The 21682-nt window shown below is 27.6% G+C and overlaps 1 protein-coding gene across 6 annotated transcripts; it reads left to right on the top strand.

Annotated features, from left to right (window-relative positions):
• LOC122859587 lies at nt 1-5394 on the top strand. 6 transcript variants are annotated; one of them, XM_044163268.1, is made up of 3 exons: nt 24-1362; nt 1428-1684; nt 1753-5394. In XM_044163268.1, exon 3 carries the CDS (start codon nt 1806-1808, stop codon nt 4773-4775), a length of 2970 nt encoding a protein of 989 aa, XP_044019203.1. In that variant the 5' UTR covers nt 24-1362; nt 1428-1684; nt 1753-1805; the 3' UTR covers nt 4776-5394. The 6 variants fall into 4 exon arrangements, with proteins under 6 accessions (XP_044019200.1, XP_044019203.1, XP_044019204.1 ...); XM_044163266.1 differs by having other exon boundaries at nt 1498-5394; XM_044163265.1 differs by having other exon boundaries at nt 1-1362; nt 1428-5394.
• Nucleotides 5395-21682: the final 16288 nt, after the last annotated feature.

Genomic DNA, 21682 nt, shown 5'->3' with positions numbered 1-21682 from the left:
TACATGACCAAGATGGCGGACTGATGAGTTGTGTAAAATACAGTGCTCCTCTTTAACTATTGTTTAAGTGATTAATACTTATTTTTTATTACTTATTCCATATATATATAACTTTGTTACCAGTTCGACCATCAAGTGTATAATATAATTGATTAAAATTCCTTGCCCGTTAAACAATATCAAGGGTATATGTAGTCTCAGTGCTGGCCTCATGGCTTTGTGAACTGGTTGTTTTTTACCCATTAATTTGCTGTTCATATCTTATCAATTGATTAATTCATTGTTATTACTGGTGTTCTACGAGTTTATGTGACAATAAGTTTTTGGTGCTACTAAGTGGTATGCATACTGAAGGCGTATTCATCATTACATTATTTTTTTATGGTTATATAACTTATTTTTGGGTGTAACATCATCGCCTGGACCTAGTGAAGATCAATTTATAATAATTTTGTATGTTAGATGTCGTAACGTTTATATTATCAATAGTTATTATTAATAGATGTCGCCACTGATATCTTGCTAACTGATCTTGTTATTAGCACTCACTAATGTCGCTGTCATCAGTCAGTCAGCTGACTGGTGTATAATAATATACATAATACAATGTCAACACAAAGGACACCTACAAAACGTAGTATGTCTCTTGATTTGGAGAACGATATAAATATAAATGATATAAATATTGTGATACCACAACTTGCACACAAATCTAATATGTCTCAAAATAGTATAAATAATGTCTTTTCGAAGTCATCTACACAATCTTTGGAAGATAAAAGAACTCGTGGTCGACCACCAAAAAATAATGAGACAAAAAATGAGCCAAAAAATGATTCAAAAAATGATGTAAATATTGTCGAACAGCTTAATCAACTCAAACAATTTATTGAACAACAAAATAATTCATTGCGTAGTGATTTTAATGGCAGTTTAAACTTGATTAGTAGTGATTTTTCCACAAAAATTAATGGCATTAGTTCTCATATTGAGTCTTTAGCTGGTGAAGTTAACAATAAATTTAAAAGTATCGAAAATGATTTAAAGGATACAAATAACCAAGTTGTTGATTTGTCTAATACAATTGACTGTCATACTGCTCAATTAAATAAAATAAATGTTGACGTAAACAATAACACCGAAACAATCAGTAGAATGTCAAACGTTATTATATTTAACATACCTGAATGTACTGATGCAAATATAAATGTCAAACAACGTTCTGAAAATGATAGGAAAACTGTTGATAAAATTGTTGAAGCTGTCATTGGGGACAATCTACCTGTCAAAAGTAATGTTAAATTTACATCGTCGCGTATCCACCCATACTCTGGTACTGAAACCAAGCCACGTATGACTAAGGTACGTTTCAACACACTATTTCATAAAGAAATGTTTGTACAGAACTTCTTGTTATTAAAAAAAAGTCAAAAATTGGATACAATGATGAATCAACTATACATCTCAACCGATTTCACTCCAAATCAACTCCAACAGAGACGTCAGTTGGTAAATCAAGTAATGGCTTCTGGTTCAAAGGACTCCAAGGTCCGATTCATCAATGGCCAATTCAAAATCATCAATCAGCATCACCACAACCATCCAACTTAGTTCGTAATATTGAGCTGTCATCATCACAAACTTATAGTATCAACATGAATAGCAACTCTTATCTTACAAACTGGTCTAATTCTAATTTTAATATTAATTCACTAAATTTTAATTCATTAAATTTACCTTTTTCAATTTCAGATCCACATGGTTTACCACTACCTCTTCACTTGTCACATACTAACGCTGATGATATGAGTGATAAAAATAACGTTGATGACAAGTATATTAAAAATAATATTGATGACAAGTATGTTAAAAATAATATTGATGTTCTATATCAAAACACCAGAAGCATCAAAAACAAAATGTCTGATACTTTTGTTAATTCGTTAAGTCATCATTACGAATTAATTATATTAACTGAAACGTGGCTTGAACCATCAATATCATCTTACCATTATTTTGATAAGGATCTCTACTTTGTATATAGATCTGATAGGGTCTCAAAAACAAAGTGCAGAGGTGGTGGCGTGCTTTGTGCGATCAATATCAAGAGCATACTGAAACATCATCAAATTAAATTACCTGATAATATTGTTAATACTAATGAGATTGATACACTGGGTGTATTTGTTGAACACCATAATTATAATTACAGGATTATCGTGATCTACATTCCTCCAGACGTTACTAACAATAAGATTACAATTTTGTGTAAATACTTATCATGTCTTGAAACATTTCTTGCAACATTTAATTGTAAACTTCTTATTATGGGTGACTTTAATCTCCCTAACTTTTGCAACAACAATCTTTATATCAACAACAAGCTTAATCTATCTATTTCATCTTTTATTTCCACTGTGAATCTTCAACAAATAAACACTATTCGTAACTGTAATAATAATATTTTGGATCTAATTTTTGTTAACTACTCCAATTGTTTTATTATTACAGCTGAACCACTCGTTCCTCCAGATAAATTTCACCCACCTCTCCTTCTTCACTCTTTTAACAACTCGTACTCTGGCAATAATTTACCTATTCACAACGACAATCATACTAATAAATATTTCATCCAAAACTTAAATGTTTTACAGTACAAAGCACAATTACGTGCTGTTAACTGGGACCAATTATTTAAGCAGGTGAATGGATTGGTTAATCAACAGTCAGTGGATCATATCTGTGATATATTTTACGATAAAATATTTGAGGTATTGGACTCCAATATTATAACTAACAACACAACGAAAACAAATGATTCATTCCCTTACTGGTACTCGCGAGAATTAACTTCATTATTTAAAATCAAGGGCAAATTCATGTCAATTAATAAGGCTAGACCATCTGGTGCTAACTCTTTAAGAATTAAAGACATATCACTTAAAATCAAACAGCTAATTTGTAGGGATTTAAAGATTCATAATTCTAACATAGAAAATAATGCCAAATATCATCCCAAACAATTTTGGAAGTCGATTAATTCGAAAAGGAATAATAACAGTACAGTGAAATGTCTGCTCATTAATGATATTATTACTTATGATTCAATTATTATAGCAAGTAGTTTTGCGGAGTATTTTGCTGATGTATTTAACACAAATGACTTTAGTTCCGCGTGTTCACCGTGTGACATGTTACACAATGTGTATATTAATAATCATTTAATCTCAATTAATAGTACAGACATCTCTAGGGAATTATTGTCTTTAAATTCAAGTAACACCTGTGGTCTAGATAATCTATCTAATGCTATTATTAAACTGTGTCCTGACGCCATTATTTACCCTCTTCAATTTATCTTTAACCTTGCAATTAAGGATGGCACTTTTCCTACTCGATGGAAACAATCTAAAGTTATACCTGTCCCTAAGAAAGGTAATAATTTGCTCGTTGATAGCTACAGGCAAGTTTCTCTCTTGCCAAATTTTTCTAAAATATTTGAAAAACTAATTTATGATATCATTCTGTCCTATTTTTCACCGTACCAGTCTCACTCTCAGCATGGATTCACCAAAAGACGTAGTACCTGTTCTAATCTCCTAACTTTCACAGAGTATGTTATGTCAAAATTAAACAACAATCAACAGGTGGATGTGATTTATACTGATCTATCGAAAGCGTTTGACAAGATTAATTGGAATACACTTATTGTTAAATTGTATCAAATTAATCTCCCTCTTTGTATTATAAAGTTGATTTCATCTTATCTTGTCAATCGCTCTTGCTCTGTCTTTGTTAATGGTGAAACGTCTATGCCTTATCACCCCTCATCTGGTGTACCACAAGGGTCTAACCTGGGCCCTTTGCTTTTTAACATTTATATTAATGAGTTGCCTGAAAAACTTTCATGTTACTCGCTACTTTACGCTGACGATACTAAATTATATCTGCCTATTTCATCGTTAATGGATTGCCATCACTTACAATATAACTTAAACAAGTTTGCAAACTGGTGTTCAACCAATAGCCTCAGTGTAAATGCTTCTAAATGCTACGTAATGTCATACACCAGGTCTAAGAATCCTATTTTATTCAATTATTGTATCAATGGATGTTCACTACCACGTACTGACGTGTTTACTGACCTGGGTATCACCTTCGATAATAAATTATTATTTAATTCACAGGTGGAAAAAGTTGCAAAAGCTGCATTGTCAGCCTTGGGTCTGGTGATCAGATTATCACATGCATTTACTGGTCGTGATAGTATAATATCACTATATAATTCTTTTGTCAGATCCAAGTATGATTATTGTATCGCTGTTTATCCACTTCGTACTGTAAAACAAGCTAAGCTTCTAAATAAAGGTCATCGTAGATTCGTAAAATACTTAGTTAAAAAAACACAGGGTAAATACATGCCACGAGGATGTGATGATGTTTCATTGGTAAGGGATGCTGGCATGGTGACGTTATCGCTTCGCAGAGACTCTACAATTATCATGTACTTTATTAAAATACTTTATGGTCTTGTTGATTGTCCAGATCTAACTGATATCATAAAAGTAAAACCTGACACAGGTAGACTTCGTTATACTTCGCCATTTTCTGTACCTAACACTGTTAAATCATCGTCATTGTCTCCTCTTCAGTCAATGGTGGAGTTGACGAATTTTGCCTGTCGTAAAACTTGTCTCTTCAACAGGATCATAAACATGGATCACATTTCGTGTGACTATTTATTATACTGTCTTCAAAAGTCTCAAGAATCATAGCGTCATATTGCAAGTATCCTTTTTCTTCCTTTTACTGTCTTATTTTAAATTACTCTTGAGTTAAACAATACGTTTAACAATTCGATTTAACTATTTAATAATCTTAGTGTTAAGTTCAAGGATGTTTATTCTGTTAAGTGTTATTCAGCATTTATTTTTTTTCTTTATAATAATTTTTATAATAATGTTATTATACTTTATTGTTGTTATACTTATTATGTCAAGTTATATACTTAATCAATTGTATTTTTGTTATAAGCTAAATCACTCTGGTAGTGATTTTACTCTGTAGTCCTTTAATTGGTATTTATACCGCTGGACTTATGCAAAATATTAAATAAATAAATAAATAAATAAATAAATAAATGACCGTTGTTTTTTTTTTTTTGCATCAGGAAACAGGGGGACGTTCTAAAAATCACATGGAAACCCGGAAGCGGCGCAGTAGACGAAAAAATATAGTGATAAAATAAACTTAAAAGTAACTAGAGGTTACTGTAGATATTGTAAACAACAAAAACAGCCATATTGCATATGCCATTTACTTCTGTTACTTATTAGAGTTGTGAAAAGTATTTTTATAATTATTATTAATAATTAAACAATAATAATTTATTGATTTGTGCCTATAAAAATACATGAACAAAAAATCATGTCTACCACAACAAAAAATCAAAAATTTTCTATGATCACAATCTTAAACTTCCGGGTTTCCGAGTGATTTTTGAAACGTCCCCCGGTATTCTGACACAATCTGTATGACAAATCGCTTTTGATCTTCATTTTGTGTTATTATTGAATTGTATTCATCAAACAGGCTAACAGCTTGTTTAGCAGCAGCATTGACGGCTCTCAACTCCGTCACTGTTTTCAAACCTCTCTTGTAATTAGTATCACTATGACTATAGAGATGGATCAACTTCTAAAAATCTTTCATCAATATGAAAACGAAGAAAAAATAAATTGATTTATAATCTAAATTAACTCCATAGCCGTTTGATACAATAATTTTAATTTAATATAGGAAAAATTGATGTAAAGTTAATCTAGGCTTTGGATTAATTTATTTGGTTACACCCTTTTCTTAGCTATTTTTGCCATGATTCATTAATGAAAAAGCTATCAGCAATTGTTCTTAAGGAAAGTATGTAACCAAATAAATTACATCGTAGTATAGATCAATTTCACAGCAATTTTTTCTATATTAAATTGAAATTATTGTGTCAAATGGCTGTAGAGCTAATTTAGATTATAAATTAACTTATTTGGTGACATCTTTTTCTCAGCAACGTTTGCAAATATTTTTTAAATTAATTAATTATGGCAAATGTATCTAAGGGAAAAATAAAGCCTCAAATAAATTAATTAACAGTCTAGATTAATTTCGTAGCCATATTTTTTATAATAAATTGAAATTATTGTGGGAAATGGCCGAGAAATTAATTCAGACTGCGCATTAATTTATTCGATTACATTCTTTTCTTAGCAACATTTTCCATTGATAATTTTAAAAAAAAACTATTGGCAAATGTATCTAAGGAATGGATGTGACTAAATAAAATAATCCGTAGTCTAAATTAATTCCTCAGCCATTAGCCTCAAATATTTCAATCGATTATAGAATATTTTGCTGTGGAATTAATTTAGACTAGAAATTAATGTATTTAAAAGGAACTTTTGTATAATATTTAATTGATTTATTTATCTATTTAATTCGTGAAAAGGGTGTAATTGAAAGCACGTTAAGATGTTCTGCCGATTTTTCAAATCAAAGACTAAAACAACAGTTTTCTTCTGTTTTTTGTCTTTTTTGCACTCATAAAAATACTGTGTTTCTAAAAGTCATCCACAAGAGGTCTCTAGTGATTTTTCAAAAAATCCTGATCAAAACCAATTTTTTTTACTTGAATTATTAATTGTAAAAAAACTAAGTTCCAAACTTCTTTTATTTTATGTCGTATACGTTTTGTCTTGTCTTATTTTATAACCCGATAGTTTTTTCTTTACATTGTCATATTGTCGATTAGAAAGATTGCTATTTTAATGGACTTTTTTTTGACAAAAATCGCATTCTCCATAATAGCCTATGGTAAAAGTTGCCAAATTTGAAAATAAATAAAAAATTACAAGCATCCAAACAATTACTAAAAAGTTACATTGAATGTATTAGTATTTCAATAATCTACTGTATACATTTCAAAGCATTCTTATACTCGGAGAAAAATCGACAAAATCCCTTAAAACTAAAATTTTTGTTTCAACTTAAAAAAATTAAAAAAAGAGTTGCAAGAAATGACATCCCTTAAACAATTTGAGTTATGAGATGACTTTTAATTTTATCGAAAAATAAGAAAAAATAAGATGTTATTGGATATATTAATCCATATTAATAATTAAACTGCACCTGAATAGTCCAAGGAGGTATTTAAACATAGATGTACAGGCTAGAGTGAGAAAGAATATTTCGTTCTGTCTTTTTTTTTGGTGCAGGGCTGATGTCAGCGCTGCAGTTGGTAGTTTTCAAATTTTTTGTCATCAAATATATAAAGTATAATGTCATAACACTCATATTATATTGAAAACGTTGAAAACTAGCGAAATCGAACGAAAAAAAAAAAAAACTTTGGCGTAATAAAAAAATTATGGAATGACCCATATAAATTTTTTTTTTTTTTATCTCAAAGCAGACTTCATTTTCGATGATTTATTATAATAAAAGATTTTTTCCATGCATAATTGACGCTTTTAGATCGATTCTTACGTCTAAGTAAGAAAACCCCATGTATTTTGAACGGGAAACTTCACCCTCTTACAGGGGGTGGCTAGGATGAAAATAAAAATTTCTTATATAGCCCAAAAATTTTTTTAATTTTTTTCCAACGATATTGGGGGCGGCACGATGAAAATTTTGCCATCACCCAAATAAGAACCACCCTAATACATATATATACATGCATATGCAAGTATTTTTCATTTACAAGATTAATATACCTATTATTATTGTTTATATAAAATAATATTTCCTAAATTCAAAACATAATATTGAATTATTATACAATAATAATTTATTTATAATATTGACTAATTTTATGTTTTAAAAAAAGAGAAATAGACATTGATGACTGATGTGTTAGTTTAAAAGAGAAAATTATTATTATAATTGTACAGAGGAATTTCAGAAGATATTATCATAACCGAGACAAAATGTTTTTTTATTCGGTTTTTATGCAAAATTTTCTCACGATTACGGGAAAAATACGGAAAAAATTCCTACGAATGCGCAGTGGTTAAAAATGGAGTTGAAATATGGAAAAACGGCTATTTATCGGTTATATATCGTACAGTTATTGAAATAACGATTAATTCTCAAATTTAATAATGGCCATCAATGAATCTCGTCAAGTAAAAAAAAAAGTCAACATAAAAAAATTCGATATCGCGAATAGTTTTCGAGTTATAATAACTTGTATATTTCGATATATTAAGTTTTTTTTTTTTAATATTAATAAAGGCAATCGATAAAACTCGCCAAGCTAAAAAAAAAGCCCAATAAAAATTTTTATATCGAATAGTTATCAAATTATCGATATTTTTTTTTAAATGTATACAATTTTTTTTTCTCAAAAAAAAAAGTCGAAATTTTTGTTTTTTTTTCAAAAAAACTGCTAATTATTGATTGTCTCGTATTGTTAAGCACGAATATATATTTTTTTTTCGAAAATAATGAATATATCCAAGTTTTTTTTACTTGGTCGCTAGGTTTTTTACTTAGCTATATTTTTTACTTAGCTATTTTTTTTACTTAGCTATATTTTTTACTTAGCTATATTTATAGCCAAACACACAATACCTACATAATTTTATCAGCTATATCTTTTACTTAGCTATATTTTTTACTTAGCTATTTTTTTTACTTAGCTATATATTTATAGCCAAACACACAATATCTACATAATTTTACCAGCTATATTTTCAACTTACCTATATTTTTTACTTACCTATTTTTTTTACTTAGCTATATTTTTTACTCAGCTATATTTTTTATTTAGCTATATTTTTTACTTAGCTTTATTTTTTAACTTAGCTCCATTATATTATCAATTATGAAAAAAATTATCATTAACATTAGAAAGATATCGATAATTCGAAAACTATTCGCGCGATCAAAAAATTGTATTCGATTTTTTTTTCTCCTCGATGAGTTTAATCGACTTCCATTATTAAATTAATAAAAAAAAAAAATCGATATATCGAAATTTTAAAAAATCTTATAACTCGAAAACTATTTAAGATATCGAAATTTTTTTAAAAACATTTTCTTCTCCCCGACGATCTCTATTGATTGCCGTTATTAAATTTGAGAATAATTCGTTATTTCAATAACTACACGGAAAAAAATTTATAGTTTTTATTACTATACTTATAGTAAATTCGGACAGCGACAAAAGTATGGTTGAATTTACTATACCGTATAGTAATAAAAACTATAAATACAATTTTGGTTACTATACTGGTATAGTATATACATGAAAAAATGTTAAAAAGTACAGTTACTATTACTATACTGTATCGTAAATATTACCATACTGTATGGTAAATATTATTGTACTGTATTGTAATCATTATTATACTGGTACAGTTCTTTATTTATATGAATAAATTTATTTAATAAAAAAGAAAATTTTTACCAAATAAATCATTTGAATAAGTTGCTTAAAGAAAACAAAAAATAAATTTAAGGCAAGACATTCAAAAATATTTAATAAAATTTAAATTTATTTATAATAAAAAATAAAAAAAAACTATAACGAATAATTACTCGAATTTGTAGTTTTTTTTTTTTTTTTCTTTAATTTTCTTAGTTTTATTTATAATTTATCTGAATTTATTATTTGATTACGTAAAAAATTACAAGTGAATTTAGAATTCCGTGTCTCAAAAATTCAACAATATTATTTCATATAAAAACACTTTGTAAATAGGAGAAATTGTTCAAGTGGGCTGAATTAAATTGCAATAAAATATATTGGTCACATCGTAGTTTTGAAAGACATCGACTGAGTGATCATGACATTGATCAACATATTGAAAATATAAATAGCCATATATAAAATCTGTTTCAGTAAAAAATTCATCAATATAGATACTGATAAATTAGAAGAAGATAGCTCTGATGAAAGATGTGCTGAATCATTAAAAAATTTTCTATTTAGATTTAGATAAACAAGCAACCTTATTCGTTTCTAAATTATATAATCTTTATGAATTACCACGAGTCAAAATTACTGACATTATTATTGAAGTGAAAAAATTATTAAAACTGGAAGCTACTAATATTTGAAATCAGTTAACTAATGAAATATCAAAAACTAATTCTCTATGGAAAAAAAAATTTAAAATATATTCTTTGACGTATATCTGAATTACTCAATTACAAAAAATAAAATAAATCATTTCCGTGCTGGGGGCAATAACTTCTTAATTTATTAACAATATTCATGACAATTGGTTTATTCACCACTAGACAAATTTGAATCTTAACAACGTGGTTCTGAATTTCGTAAACAAAATAATATATATTTTCCTCGTTATGATTCCGTTTAAATTATTCCATCAGAAAAAGGACCATGTTTTTATTTGGTATACATTGTATATCATATTGAAAATTGAAAATAAAATTTGTATTGTAGTAAAAAAAATCAATTGATATTGAATGAGATGAAATTAAATGAGATTTTGTCAGGTAATGCAGTTTAACAATCAGAAAAATTTTATACCTAAGCTGTAGTTATACATGTATAAAATGTATAGTTTTTTAATGAATATTTTTTATTTTAAAAAGTAAATAAAAAATATATATTTTTTATATTTGATTTGAAAGTTTATCGAATCCCATATATTATTAACATTGTTTTTTCTGAATATTAATATTTATTGAATTTTATCTTCATTATTATTTAACTAATAGAAAACATTTCAAATATATTGAATATAAATTTTTTTTTTTTCAATAAACTATAATGTTTTACTTTGTTAAAATATTTTTTTATTTTTTAATTAATTTTTTTTTAAAAAAAGCATAAATTTACTATACTGTATGGTAAAAGATACTATAAGTACAGTTAAATTTACTATACCAGTATAGTTTTAATTACCATACCAGTTTAGTAACCTTAACTGTACTTTCTAGTAAATCTAATTATACTTTTGCCGCTGTCCAACTTTACTATAAGTATAGTAAATTTAATCATAAAACATAGTAATAAAGACTATAAATTTTTTTCCGTGTATACGTCATATAACCGATAAATAGCCGTTTTTTTCATATTTCAACTCCAATTTTAACCACTTTGCGCATTCGTAGGAATTTTTCGTAGAAACACGCCGAAGATGTTTACACATAATAAACCCGCGAGTCTAGATGGCTCACAAAATTTTTTAATAAATTATCGTTGTCTAGAAGGATATCGCTGTGAACGTTTAGTATACTTGATAAAATGTTAGCCGGTAGGTGTTAGGGCTGATATGGCATTGGAATTTTCCTGTAATTTTTTTTTCACGTTGTGTAGCACGGTATTGCCGATTTGCTTTTCTTTTCTTTTTTCTTCATCTTTCTTATGTTTTTAATTTTTTGGAAAATTAAAAATACACATACACGTAAGTCCGGCGCAGCCGGACACGGCTGACTAGTATGAAATAAAATACTTTTTAAAGCAAAAATTTGATAATGACAGCTGACGAAAAATATAAATACAACAACTGATATTCTAAAATTTTGACAATGATAATGCTCTGGTGCCGGCTATGACACCAATACTACAAAGCGATATATTTTTTTTTTCAGTTATGCGCATGCCTATTTCTTTTTTCTAACTCTCAAAGTATACTATACTGTGTTTCATATTGCGTTACGAATGCTATATGTATACTGTGTTCCATGTTGCGTTACCTATGCTATATGTATAATGTCTTTTATATTGCGTTACCAATGCTATATGTAAACTGTGTTTCATTTTCGTTACAGTTTCTTGTGTTTCAGTTTCGGTTACGCTACTTCCGTCCCCAACTTCCGTCCCCGATTTTCGTGACGAATTTTTTTTCCACCTACCCTCCAAACAGAAGTTTCACTTCAAAAAGGATAAACAATAATTTCTCAGAGATGCATATACAATGTACATACAATACATGACGTTTTCACGTTATGAGTTCGTCATTATTTCACACTGATTAAATTGTTGTTGAAAACATATTGTTACAAAATAAAATTCAAGAATCAACCCGTTTACGATATAAAATACAATTTATAATAACTTGGTGCTTGGATTTTCATTGTAAAAATCAATTTATTCTATTAAATTAATTATATTGCGTATTAGTACTAAGTGTATATCTGAAAATATACAAAATCAGTAGTTCGAGGACAGTCCCTGAATTCGCTGTTTTATCAATGGACTAGTCCTCAAACTGCAATATGCACAGATTCATCAGTTCATACGTATAATATATGAATTTGTGCATATCTTAGTTTGAGGACTAGTCCATTAATATAATAGCGAATTCAAGGGCTGTCCTTAAAATACTGCTCTCGTACATTTTCAGATATACACTTAGTACGAATTCGCAATTTAATTAATTTAATAAAATAAAATGATTATTACAATGAAAATCTAAGCAGCAAGTTATTATAAATTGTATTCAATACCATTAAAACGGTTAAACATTGAGTTTTTCTTTGTAACAATATTCATCCAACAACAATTTACACGGAGAAAAAATACTGTAGATATTACAGTTTTGTCTGTAATTTTTGGTACAATATCGATATGTTGTAAAAAATACTGGAAATATCGTATATTTTGCATGACAAAACTGTAAACTAGAATATTCATTAGTTCTTGTTAAGAATTACAGTTTTTCGCTGTGAATTTAACAAATCAAATTTGTTATGAAAACATTCAAAGATTTACTTCCGAAACAATGTAAAGAGCAACGTTAAAAACTGTAATTTTTACGTTGTTGAAACATTAAACGGAATTTTACATTTATTTGTTGTAAAAGTAACACATTTTTTGTGTATACTTAGCTTCTTTTCCCCGAAATCGGGTTAACAAAATCAAGAAAAGAATTTACATTTTTTCGATAAATATTTAACAGTATACTTGACAATAGATTACTGTGTAAATTTTATTATTCTAGAATAACGTACTCGTAGTGTAGATTTTACAGTTTTTGGTGGTAAAAAAAATAAAAAAAAAATTAATGAAAAAAAATGTAAAGTATACAAGGAGGATGATGAAAACACATGATACGACTGAAAATTTTTAAGTGCAATGAAAACATAAAGCATTTACAATAATGATATTTTATTATTTAAATAAATGGGAAAAAATCCCAAGGAAAAGATGTAGCTAAGGGAAAGATGTAGCTAAAGAATTGAGGTTGCCAAAAAGTTATATTTCGAGCAACATTATTTCTTTCAAACATAATTCTTTGGCCACCTCAATTCCTTAGCTACATTTTTTCCTTAGCTACTGCTTTTCCTTGGACACTTTCATTTATTTTATAAATAAAATACATGTAAATTTGTTTTTTAAAAATACAAATGTCCAAGGAAAAGCAGTAGCTAAGGAAAAGATGTAGCTAAGGAATTAATGTGACTAAGGAATTATTTCCTTGAAACACAATTTTTTGACAACATTAATTCCTTAGTCGCATTAATTCCTTAGCTACATCTTTTCCTTAGCTACTGCTTTTCCTTGGACATTTGTATTTTTTCAAAATAAATTTACATGTATTTTATTTATAAAATAAATAAAAAATGTCCAAGGAAAAGCAGTAGCTAAGGAAAAGATGTAGCTAAGGAATTAATGTGACTAAGGAATTATTTCCTTGAAACACAATTTTTTGGCAACATTAATTCCTTAGTCACATTAATTCCTTAGCTACATCTTTTCCTTAGCTACTGCTTTTCCTTGGACATTTGTATTTTTTTATAATAAATTTACATGTATTTTATTTATAAAATAAATAAAAAATGTCCAAGGAAAAGCAATAATAAGAAATATGTGACTAAGGAATTATTTCCTGAAAACACAATTTTTGGCAACATTAATTCCTTAGTCACATTAATTCCTAGCTACATCTTTTCCTAGCTACTGCTTTTCCTTGACATTTATATTTTTTATAATAAATTTACATGTATTTTATTTATAAAATAAATAAAAAATGTCAAGGAAAAGCGGTAATAGAAAGATGTGTAAAAAATTAATGTGAACTAAGTAATTATGAAACACAATTTTTTGGCAACATTAATTCCTTAGTCACATTAATTCCTTAGCTACATCTTTGCCTTAGCTACTGCTTTTCCTTGGACATTTGTATTTTTTTATAATAAATTTACATGTATTTTATTTATAAAATAAATAAAAAATGTCCAAGAAAAAGTAGTAAGAAAAATAATAAGAATCAATGTGAACTAAGTAATTATTTCTACAATTTTGGCAACATTAATTCCTTAGTCACCTTAATTCCTTAGCTACATCTTTTCCTTAGCTACTGCTTTTCCTTGGACATTTGTATTTTTAAAAAATAAATTTACATGTATTTTATTTATAGAATAAATAGAAAATGTCCAAGGAAAAACTATTAACTAAGATATGTATAATAATGATAAGGCTATTCCTGAAACACAATTTTTTGGCAACATTAATTCCTTAGTCACATTAATTCCTTAGCTACATCTTTTCCTTTGCTACTGCTTTTCCTTGGACATTTGTATTTTTTTAAATAAATTTACATGTATTTTTTTTATAAAATAAATAAAAAATGTCCAAGGAAAAATTAGTAGCAAGAAAAAAGATGTGACTAAGGAATTATTTCCTTGAAACACAATTTTTTGGCAACATTAATTCCTTAGTCACATTAATTCCTTAGCTACATCTTTTCCTTAGCTACTGCTTTTCCTTGGACATTTGTATTTTTTTAAAATAAATTTACATGTATTTTATTTATAAAATAAATAAAAAATGTCCAAGGAAGAAAAGCTTATTAATAAAGTCATGTTCTAAGGAATTAATATTAAAAATGAAATAGTCTTATAATTCCTAGCTACTGCTTTCCTTGGACATTTTATTCATTTTATAAATAAAATACATGTAAATTTATTATAAAAGAATACAAATGTCCAAGGAAAAAATAACTAAGAAAAAGATGTAACTAAGAATTAATGTGACTAAGGAATTAATGTTGCCAAAAATTGTGTTTCAAGGAAATAAATCCCTTAGTCACATTAATTCCTTAGCTACATTTTTCCTTAGCTACGGCTTTCCTGGACATTTGTATTTTTAAAATAAATTTACATGTATTTTATTTATAAAATAAATAAAAATGTCAGGAAAAGCAACAATAATTTTACTAAGGAATTATTTCCTTGAAACACAATTTTTTGGCAACATTAATTCCTTAGTCACATTAATTTCTTAGCTACATCTTTTCCTTAGCTACTGCTTTTCCTTGGACATTTGTATTTTTTTATAATAAATTTACATGTATTTTATTTCCAAAATAAATAAAAAATGTCCAAGGAAAAGCAGTAGCTAAGAAAAAAGATAACAATAAAGATATGTGAACAAAATTATTTCCTGAAACACAATTTTTGGCAACATTAATTCCTTAGCTACATCTTTTCCTTAGCTACTGCTTCCTTGACATTTGTATTTTTAAAATAAATTTACATGTATTTTATTTATAAAATAAATAAAAATGTCCAAAGGAAACTTTAACAATTAATGTGACTAAGGTATTTCTTGAAAACAATTTTTCGGCAACATTAGTTCCTTAGTCACATTAATTCCTTAGCTACATCTTTTCCTTAGCTACTGCTTTTCCTGATATTGTATGTATTTTTATAATAAATTTACATGTATTTTATTTATAAAATAAATAAAAATGTTCAAGAAAAGCAGTAGCTAGAAAAAAAAATAATAAATTAATAACAAACTAAATATTCTTAACACAATTTTTTGGCAACATTAATTCCTTAGTCACATTATTTCCTTAGCTACATCTTTTCCTTAGCTACTGCTTTTCCTTGGACATTTGTATTTTAAAAAAACAAATTTACTCGTATTTTATTTATAAAATAAATAAGAATGTCCAAGGAAAAGCAGTAGCTAAAAAAATAACTAAGGAATAAGGTGCAAAGATATGTTTTTAAATTAATGTTGCCTAAAACATAGTTTTTTAGCAACCTTAATTCCTTGACTACATTTTTTCCTTAGCTACTGCTTTTACTTGGGATTTTTATTTATTTTATAAATAAAATACATGTAAATTTATTTTTTTAAAATAAAAATGTCCAATGAAAAGCAGTAGAAAAAAAGATATAACAACAAACAAGTTATAAATTATATTTTAAGCAACATTATTTCCTTAAAACATAATTCTTTGGCAACCTTAATTCCTTAGCTACATCTTTTCCTTAGCTACTGCTTTTCCTTGGACATTTGTATTTTTAAAAAATAAATTTACGTGTTTTTTATTTATAAAAGAAATAAAAATGTCCAAGGAAAAGTGGCCAGAAAAATTATGTTTTAAGCAACATTAATTCCTTAGCCACATCCTTACCTTAGCTACTGCTTTTCCTTGGACGTTTTATTTTAAAAAAATAAAATAACATGTGTTACATCTTGGTATCAAAGGTACATCTACTATAATACACATTCCCTCCTAACTCGTTATCCTGTAGGGAATAACAAAACAAGAGGATTTTATAAAAGCAAGTTAAATAATTTAACTTGCTTTTATTAGTGATGCCGCGATACGATACGATACGATATGAGGCCTCATATCGTATCGTATCGGATTTTTCAAGGTCCATATCGTCTCGTATCGTATCGTCAAGTGGTCATATCGTCTCCATATCGTATCGAAAATTGACCATACCGTATTGTACCGTCTCCATATCGTATCGTATCGTCATATCGACGATATTGTAAAAAAAAATTCAATTTCGTTGTATTTCTCTGAAATTTTCTTTTTTTTTTTCTTATCACAGAGAGGCTTATATACGTATTCTATTTTCATTATTTCGACCATGTGGACTTCAGCATCTGGATTTTTTAAAAATGTTTTTAATGATGACCAATATATTTTCAAGAAAATACTAAGGTTTCAAAGGGATAGAATTGAGAAACTTTAGTGGAGTCTCAGGGTCAAAGCGTGCAAATTGGTTTTCCGGCTTGAAGGCTCATAAAAATATTTTCAAACTATCTTATCTTTTTTTTCCTTATATTTTTGTATACTGTGGTTGCAAACACCCTGCTGTGAACACACAGTTTCTGTTTTTTTTTTTTTTTTTTTCTCTTGAAAAATTCTTCTGTCAACAAATGAAACAAAATGTTGCAGATACAGATGATTTTTAGTTGTTTTTGTAACGGTTTTTTTAGAGGTCATTTTTGTGAATAAACTTTTCTGACAATGTCTCAATTATTTTTTCTTTAATTTTTCAACATAAGACATTGAGTTGTTGGACAGTCAAGACCTGTGAGTATCAATTTTCGAATGATCTTAGATTTATATATTTTTTTTTAATAGCCGAAGTGTAATTGTTTTTCTTGATAGTCTTTTTTATAAAAAAAAAAAAAAATAAAGTGAAAAAAGGACTAATAACATACTGCAAAATCATTCAATCTTGAGGAAAATAATAAAAAATATTGAAATAATGAAACGACACTTGATTTTACGTAATAATGAAAATTCAATTGAAAACAACAAAATCAATATGATTCAAAATAATAAACGAAAAAAAGGAGAAGAAGCGGTGAATAAATTGATTGCAGACGAATCGAAATGGAAAGAATATGTGGGAAAAAAACATAACCAATATTCGAAGTTTTTTGACTTGCAAATAAATGAAATAACAAAAACAAAGAGAGCTCAATGCAAAGAATGCAAAGGTCTAAATTCCGAATGTGGATATGTGTCTATGACTGGCTCTAATACTACAGGGTTAAAAAATCACTTAGAATGCCATATTCTGACATATTCTTACATGATTTTTGGATGCCAGAATATGCCATTTTCTGGCAAATGAATTTTTGTCGGAATATGCCATATTCTGACATATTCTTACATGATTTTTGGATGCCATAATATGCCATTTTCTGGCAAATGAATTTTGTCGGAATATGCCATTTTCTGACAAATGAATTTTTGTCGGAATATGTCAGAATATGCCATATTATGACATATTCTGAAATATTCTCACATGATTTTTGGATGCCATAATATGCCATTTTCTGGCAAATGAATTTTGTCGGAATATGTCAGAATATGGCATATTCTTACATTATTTTTGGATGCCAGAATATGCCATTTTCTGGCAAATGAATTTTGTCGGAATATGTCAGAATATGCCATATTCTGACATATTCTTACATTATTTTTGGATGCCAGAATATACTATTTTCTGGCAAATGATTTTTTGTCGGAATATGGCATATTTTGTCATATTATGTCAGATTATGTCATATTATGCCATATTATGACATAATCCGCCAAATTATTTTCACCAGGGCTAGGAAAAAAATAATCATGACTAAAATAAAAAAAATATAAGGATGCAATATTCATTTATTTTTAAAAATTTTTATTTTCATTTTTTCAACTATTCATTGATTTGACGATTTGTAATAGTCAGAAACGAGCCCTTCATTAAATAATTAATTTAATTTTGCGATAATTTTATAATCAAAGAAAAAAAATTTTCGCCTAGATATTAAATATTATAACAAATAATTATAAATTATCAAATCAAAAATTAGGAGAATTAAAAAATAAAACTTATTTCAATCAATTATTTTTTTTTTGAGTTATGATTATTTTTTTTAAAGCACCGGGCAACACTACAAACGGGGAACGCCGTCTCCCTTTTGTGCCGAGTTTCGTAGTCGTAGCCCGTTGCATAGGAAAAAAATAATCATAACTAAAATAAAAAAATGTAAGAATGCAATATTTTTTAATTTCGAAACTTTTATTTTATTTTTTTTTTTCATTGGATTTTTATATTTTTTTTAATTATTAATTTGATGATTTCTAATAACAAGCTCTACATTAATTAAAATATTATTGGCAAATCGGCTAAGAAAAAAATTAAGCTAAGAAAAAATTAACTTAAAAATAAATTTAATTTGTTGTTTTTCGATAATTTTTACAGACGCTTACACAAGAGGGTTTCAAATTGTTATTAGTGAAATTTATAACAATTAAAAACTTGCCATTTTGGTTTTTTGATGACGATGTGACCCAGGAATTTTTTACTGCTCTTAATCCTCAGTTTCATTATTTAAAAAGGACTGCTTTAACAGACGTAACACAAATTACGTATAATCGCTGCCGCGAAATTGTAATGTATATCTTGAAAAACAATCAATCAAAAATTTCATTCACTGTAGATGGCTGGACGTCAGTTAGAACCAAGTCATATAATGGTATAACAGGTCCTTTTATTGATAGTGATTGGAAAATGCAATCTCTTGCAATTGATTTTATTCCAAGCAATGGGGCTCATGCTGGAAAAGACATTGCTAATTTATTCCTCACAACTATGATAAATGCTGGGTTAGAAAATAAAATTAACGAAATTACACTTAATAATGCTTCTGTCAACGATAAATTTCTAAGTGAGCTTGAAATAGAAATGAATAAAAGAAATATTAAGTTTAGTTGTGAAAATCAGCATTTTCGCTGCTACTGTCATATATTAAATTTGGCAGTTCATGACACTATGAAGGCTTTAAAAATTATTGATAAAGATGAAGAAGATGATTTAGATGACTTCGATGATGAAGGAAATTTTCTTATAGAAAAATGTGAACGTAAAATATCTCAAATAGAAAAATTATATGAAGGAATGAAAATTCCTCCAATTATTAAATTACGAGAATTAAGCAAAAAATTAAAAATGTCTGAAAGACAGCGAATGAGCTTGGAAACGTTTTGCAATGATTTTAAAGAGGATTATAGCAATTTACCACTCGATGTTCCAACAAGATGGAATAGTTCATATGAGTTAATAAAAGTTGGTCTGACTATGAAAAAATCTCTTTTCAAATTTGCTGAAAAAATTAAATCATTTAATCATCTTATAATAACAGACCAATATGCTACACTTCCATCAGTCGTTGTTGGTATTAATCTTTTATTTGATCGAATAGAAAAAATATGCAAAGATCTCAAACATAATGAAGACGAGAATGAAACAATTATTAAAGCGTTTGAAGATGGTCAAGCTAAATTAATGAAGCATTATCAAAAATTAAATTGGATATACTGTGCGGTGTTAATACTAGATCCTAGGCACAAACTTGAAGCATTTGACTGTACAACTTGGGGCAGAGAAATGAAAGACGAATCCTTCAAAAGTTTTAAACACATTCTGAAAACAGAATATATTCCAAATATTCATGAAACTGAGGAGCAAGATTTAGATCAATGTCTGGAAATTACTGAAAAACCTAATTTTGATGACAGTGCTGATGCTGATGATTTAATGAGTGGTTTTTACGTAACTAAAAAAAAAAAAAGCCTATTTGAAGTACCTATAGAAGTATATATAGTAAATATTAAATGCAAAATAAAAAAAGGTTCAAGTATTTTTCAAGACAAATGTAACATTATTTTTAACATTAAAAAAATCTAAATAAATCAATTAATGAATAAAACGACTTTGATAAAAAAAATTTTTTCGTTCATTTAGTTGTTTGAATTTATTTTATTTTTTTATTAAAAAATTAATAATTTTTATCAATATTTGTTATTAATATTCTAAAAAAAAATAATGTCATATCGTCGATATAGACGATATATCGGATATATCGTCTTGACCATATCGTATCGTATCGAGTATCGTCACCTCCATATCGTATCGTATCGTCATATCGTCATATCGCGGCATCACTATACATACTATTTTAGCATTATCAGTTTGTCACTATCTCAAACTGACAAAATTATTGTTGGATAAGTTCTGTCAAAAATAATGAATATGCAACGATAGAGATGTAAAATAGAATTTATAATAACTTGCTGCTTGGATTTTTATTGTCAAAATCATTTTATTACATCAAAATAATTAAAATCGCAAATTAGTACTCAGTGTATATCTAAATATATACAAAATCAGTATTTTGAGGACAGTTCCTGAATTCAATGTTATATCAATAGACTAGTCCTCAAACTACGATATGCATAAATTCATATATTATACGTATAAGTATATAAATTCATACATATCGTAGTTTGAGGACTAGTCCATTAATATAACAGCGAATTTAGGGACCGTCCTTGAACTACTGATTTTGTATATTTTTCGATATACACTTAGTACTAATTCGCAATTGAATTAATTTAATATAATAAAATGACTTTTACAATGGAAATCCAAGCAGCAAGTCATTATAAATTTCATTTTACATCACTATCACGTTGCATATTCAGTACTTTTATAACAGAACTTATTCAACAATAATTCTGCCACTTTGGGATATTGACGATTCATGGAGCTGAAACTAGCGCCCGACAGCCTGCGGTTAATTATAAGTTGGCTATACAGTATAGAACTGGTGGATTTTTTTTTTTTGTATCTTGGCTGGGAAATTGTTTAAAAAAAAATAATATATACCATTATTTAGAGAACAAAAGAAGCTACAAGAAAACCACCATAAACTTGGGGATCTAAGATTTATTATGGTGGAAATCAACCGCGCGCCCAGAAAATATTTCGTTATTTTTTTCAATTTTATTTTTACGTTTTTCTGGGCGCGTGGTCTATTTCCACCATAATAAATCTTAGATCCCCAAGTTTATGGAGGTTTTCTTGTAGCTTTTTTTATCCTCTAAATAATAGT

The sequence above is a fragment of the Aphidius gifuensis genome, linkage group LG6 (assembly GCF_014905175.1).
Source record: "Aphidius gifuensis isolate YNYX2018 linkage group LG6, ASM1490517v1, whole genome shotgun sequence".
In the NCBI taxonomy this organism is placed as follows: Eukaryota; Metazoa; Arthropoda; class Insecta; order Hymenoptera; family Braconidae; genus Aphidius; species Aphidius gifuensis.
This window is presented reverse-complemented; position numbering and strand designations above follow the sequence as displayed.

Excerpts from the sequence above, each read along its gene's own strand:
- LOC122859587 (XM_044163265.1), top strand. The coding sequence starts at position 607 with ATGTCAACACAAAGGACACCTACAAAACGTAGTATGTCTCTTGATTTG. Across the intron at positions 1,363-1,427 it reads CCAAGCCACGTATGACTAAG|TCAAAAATTGGATACAATGA; the intron begins GTACGTTTCAAC and ends ATTAAAAAAAAG.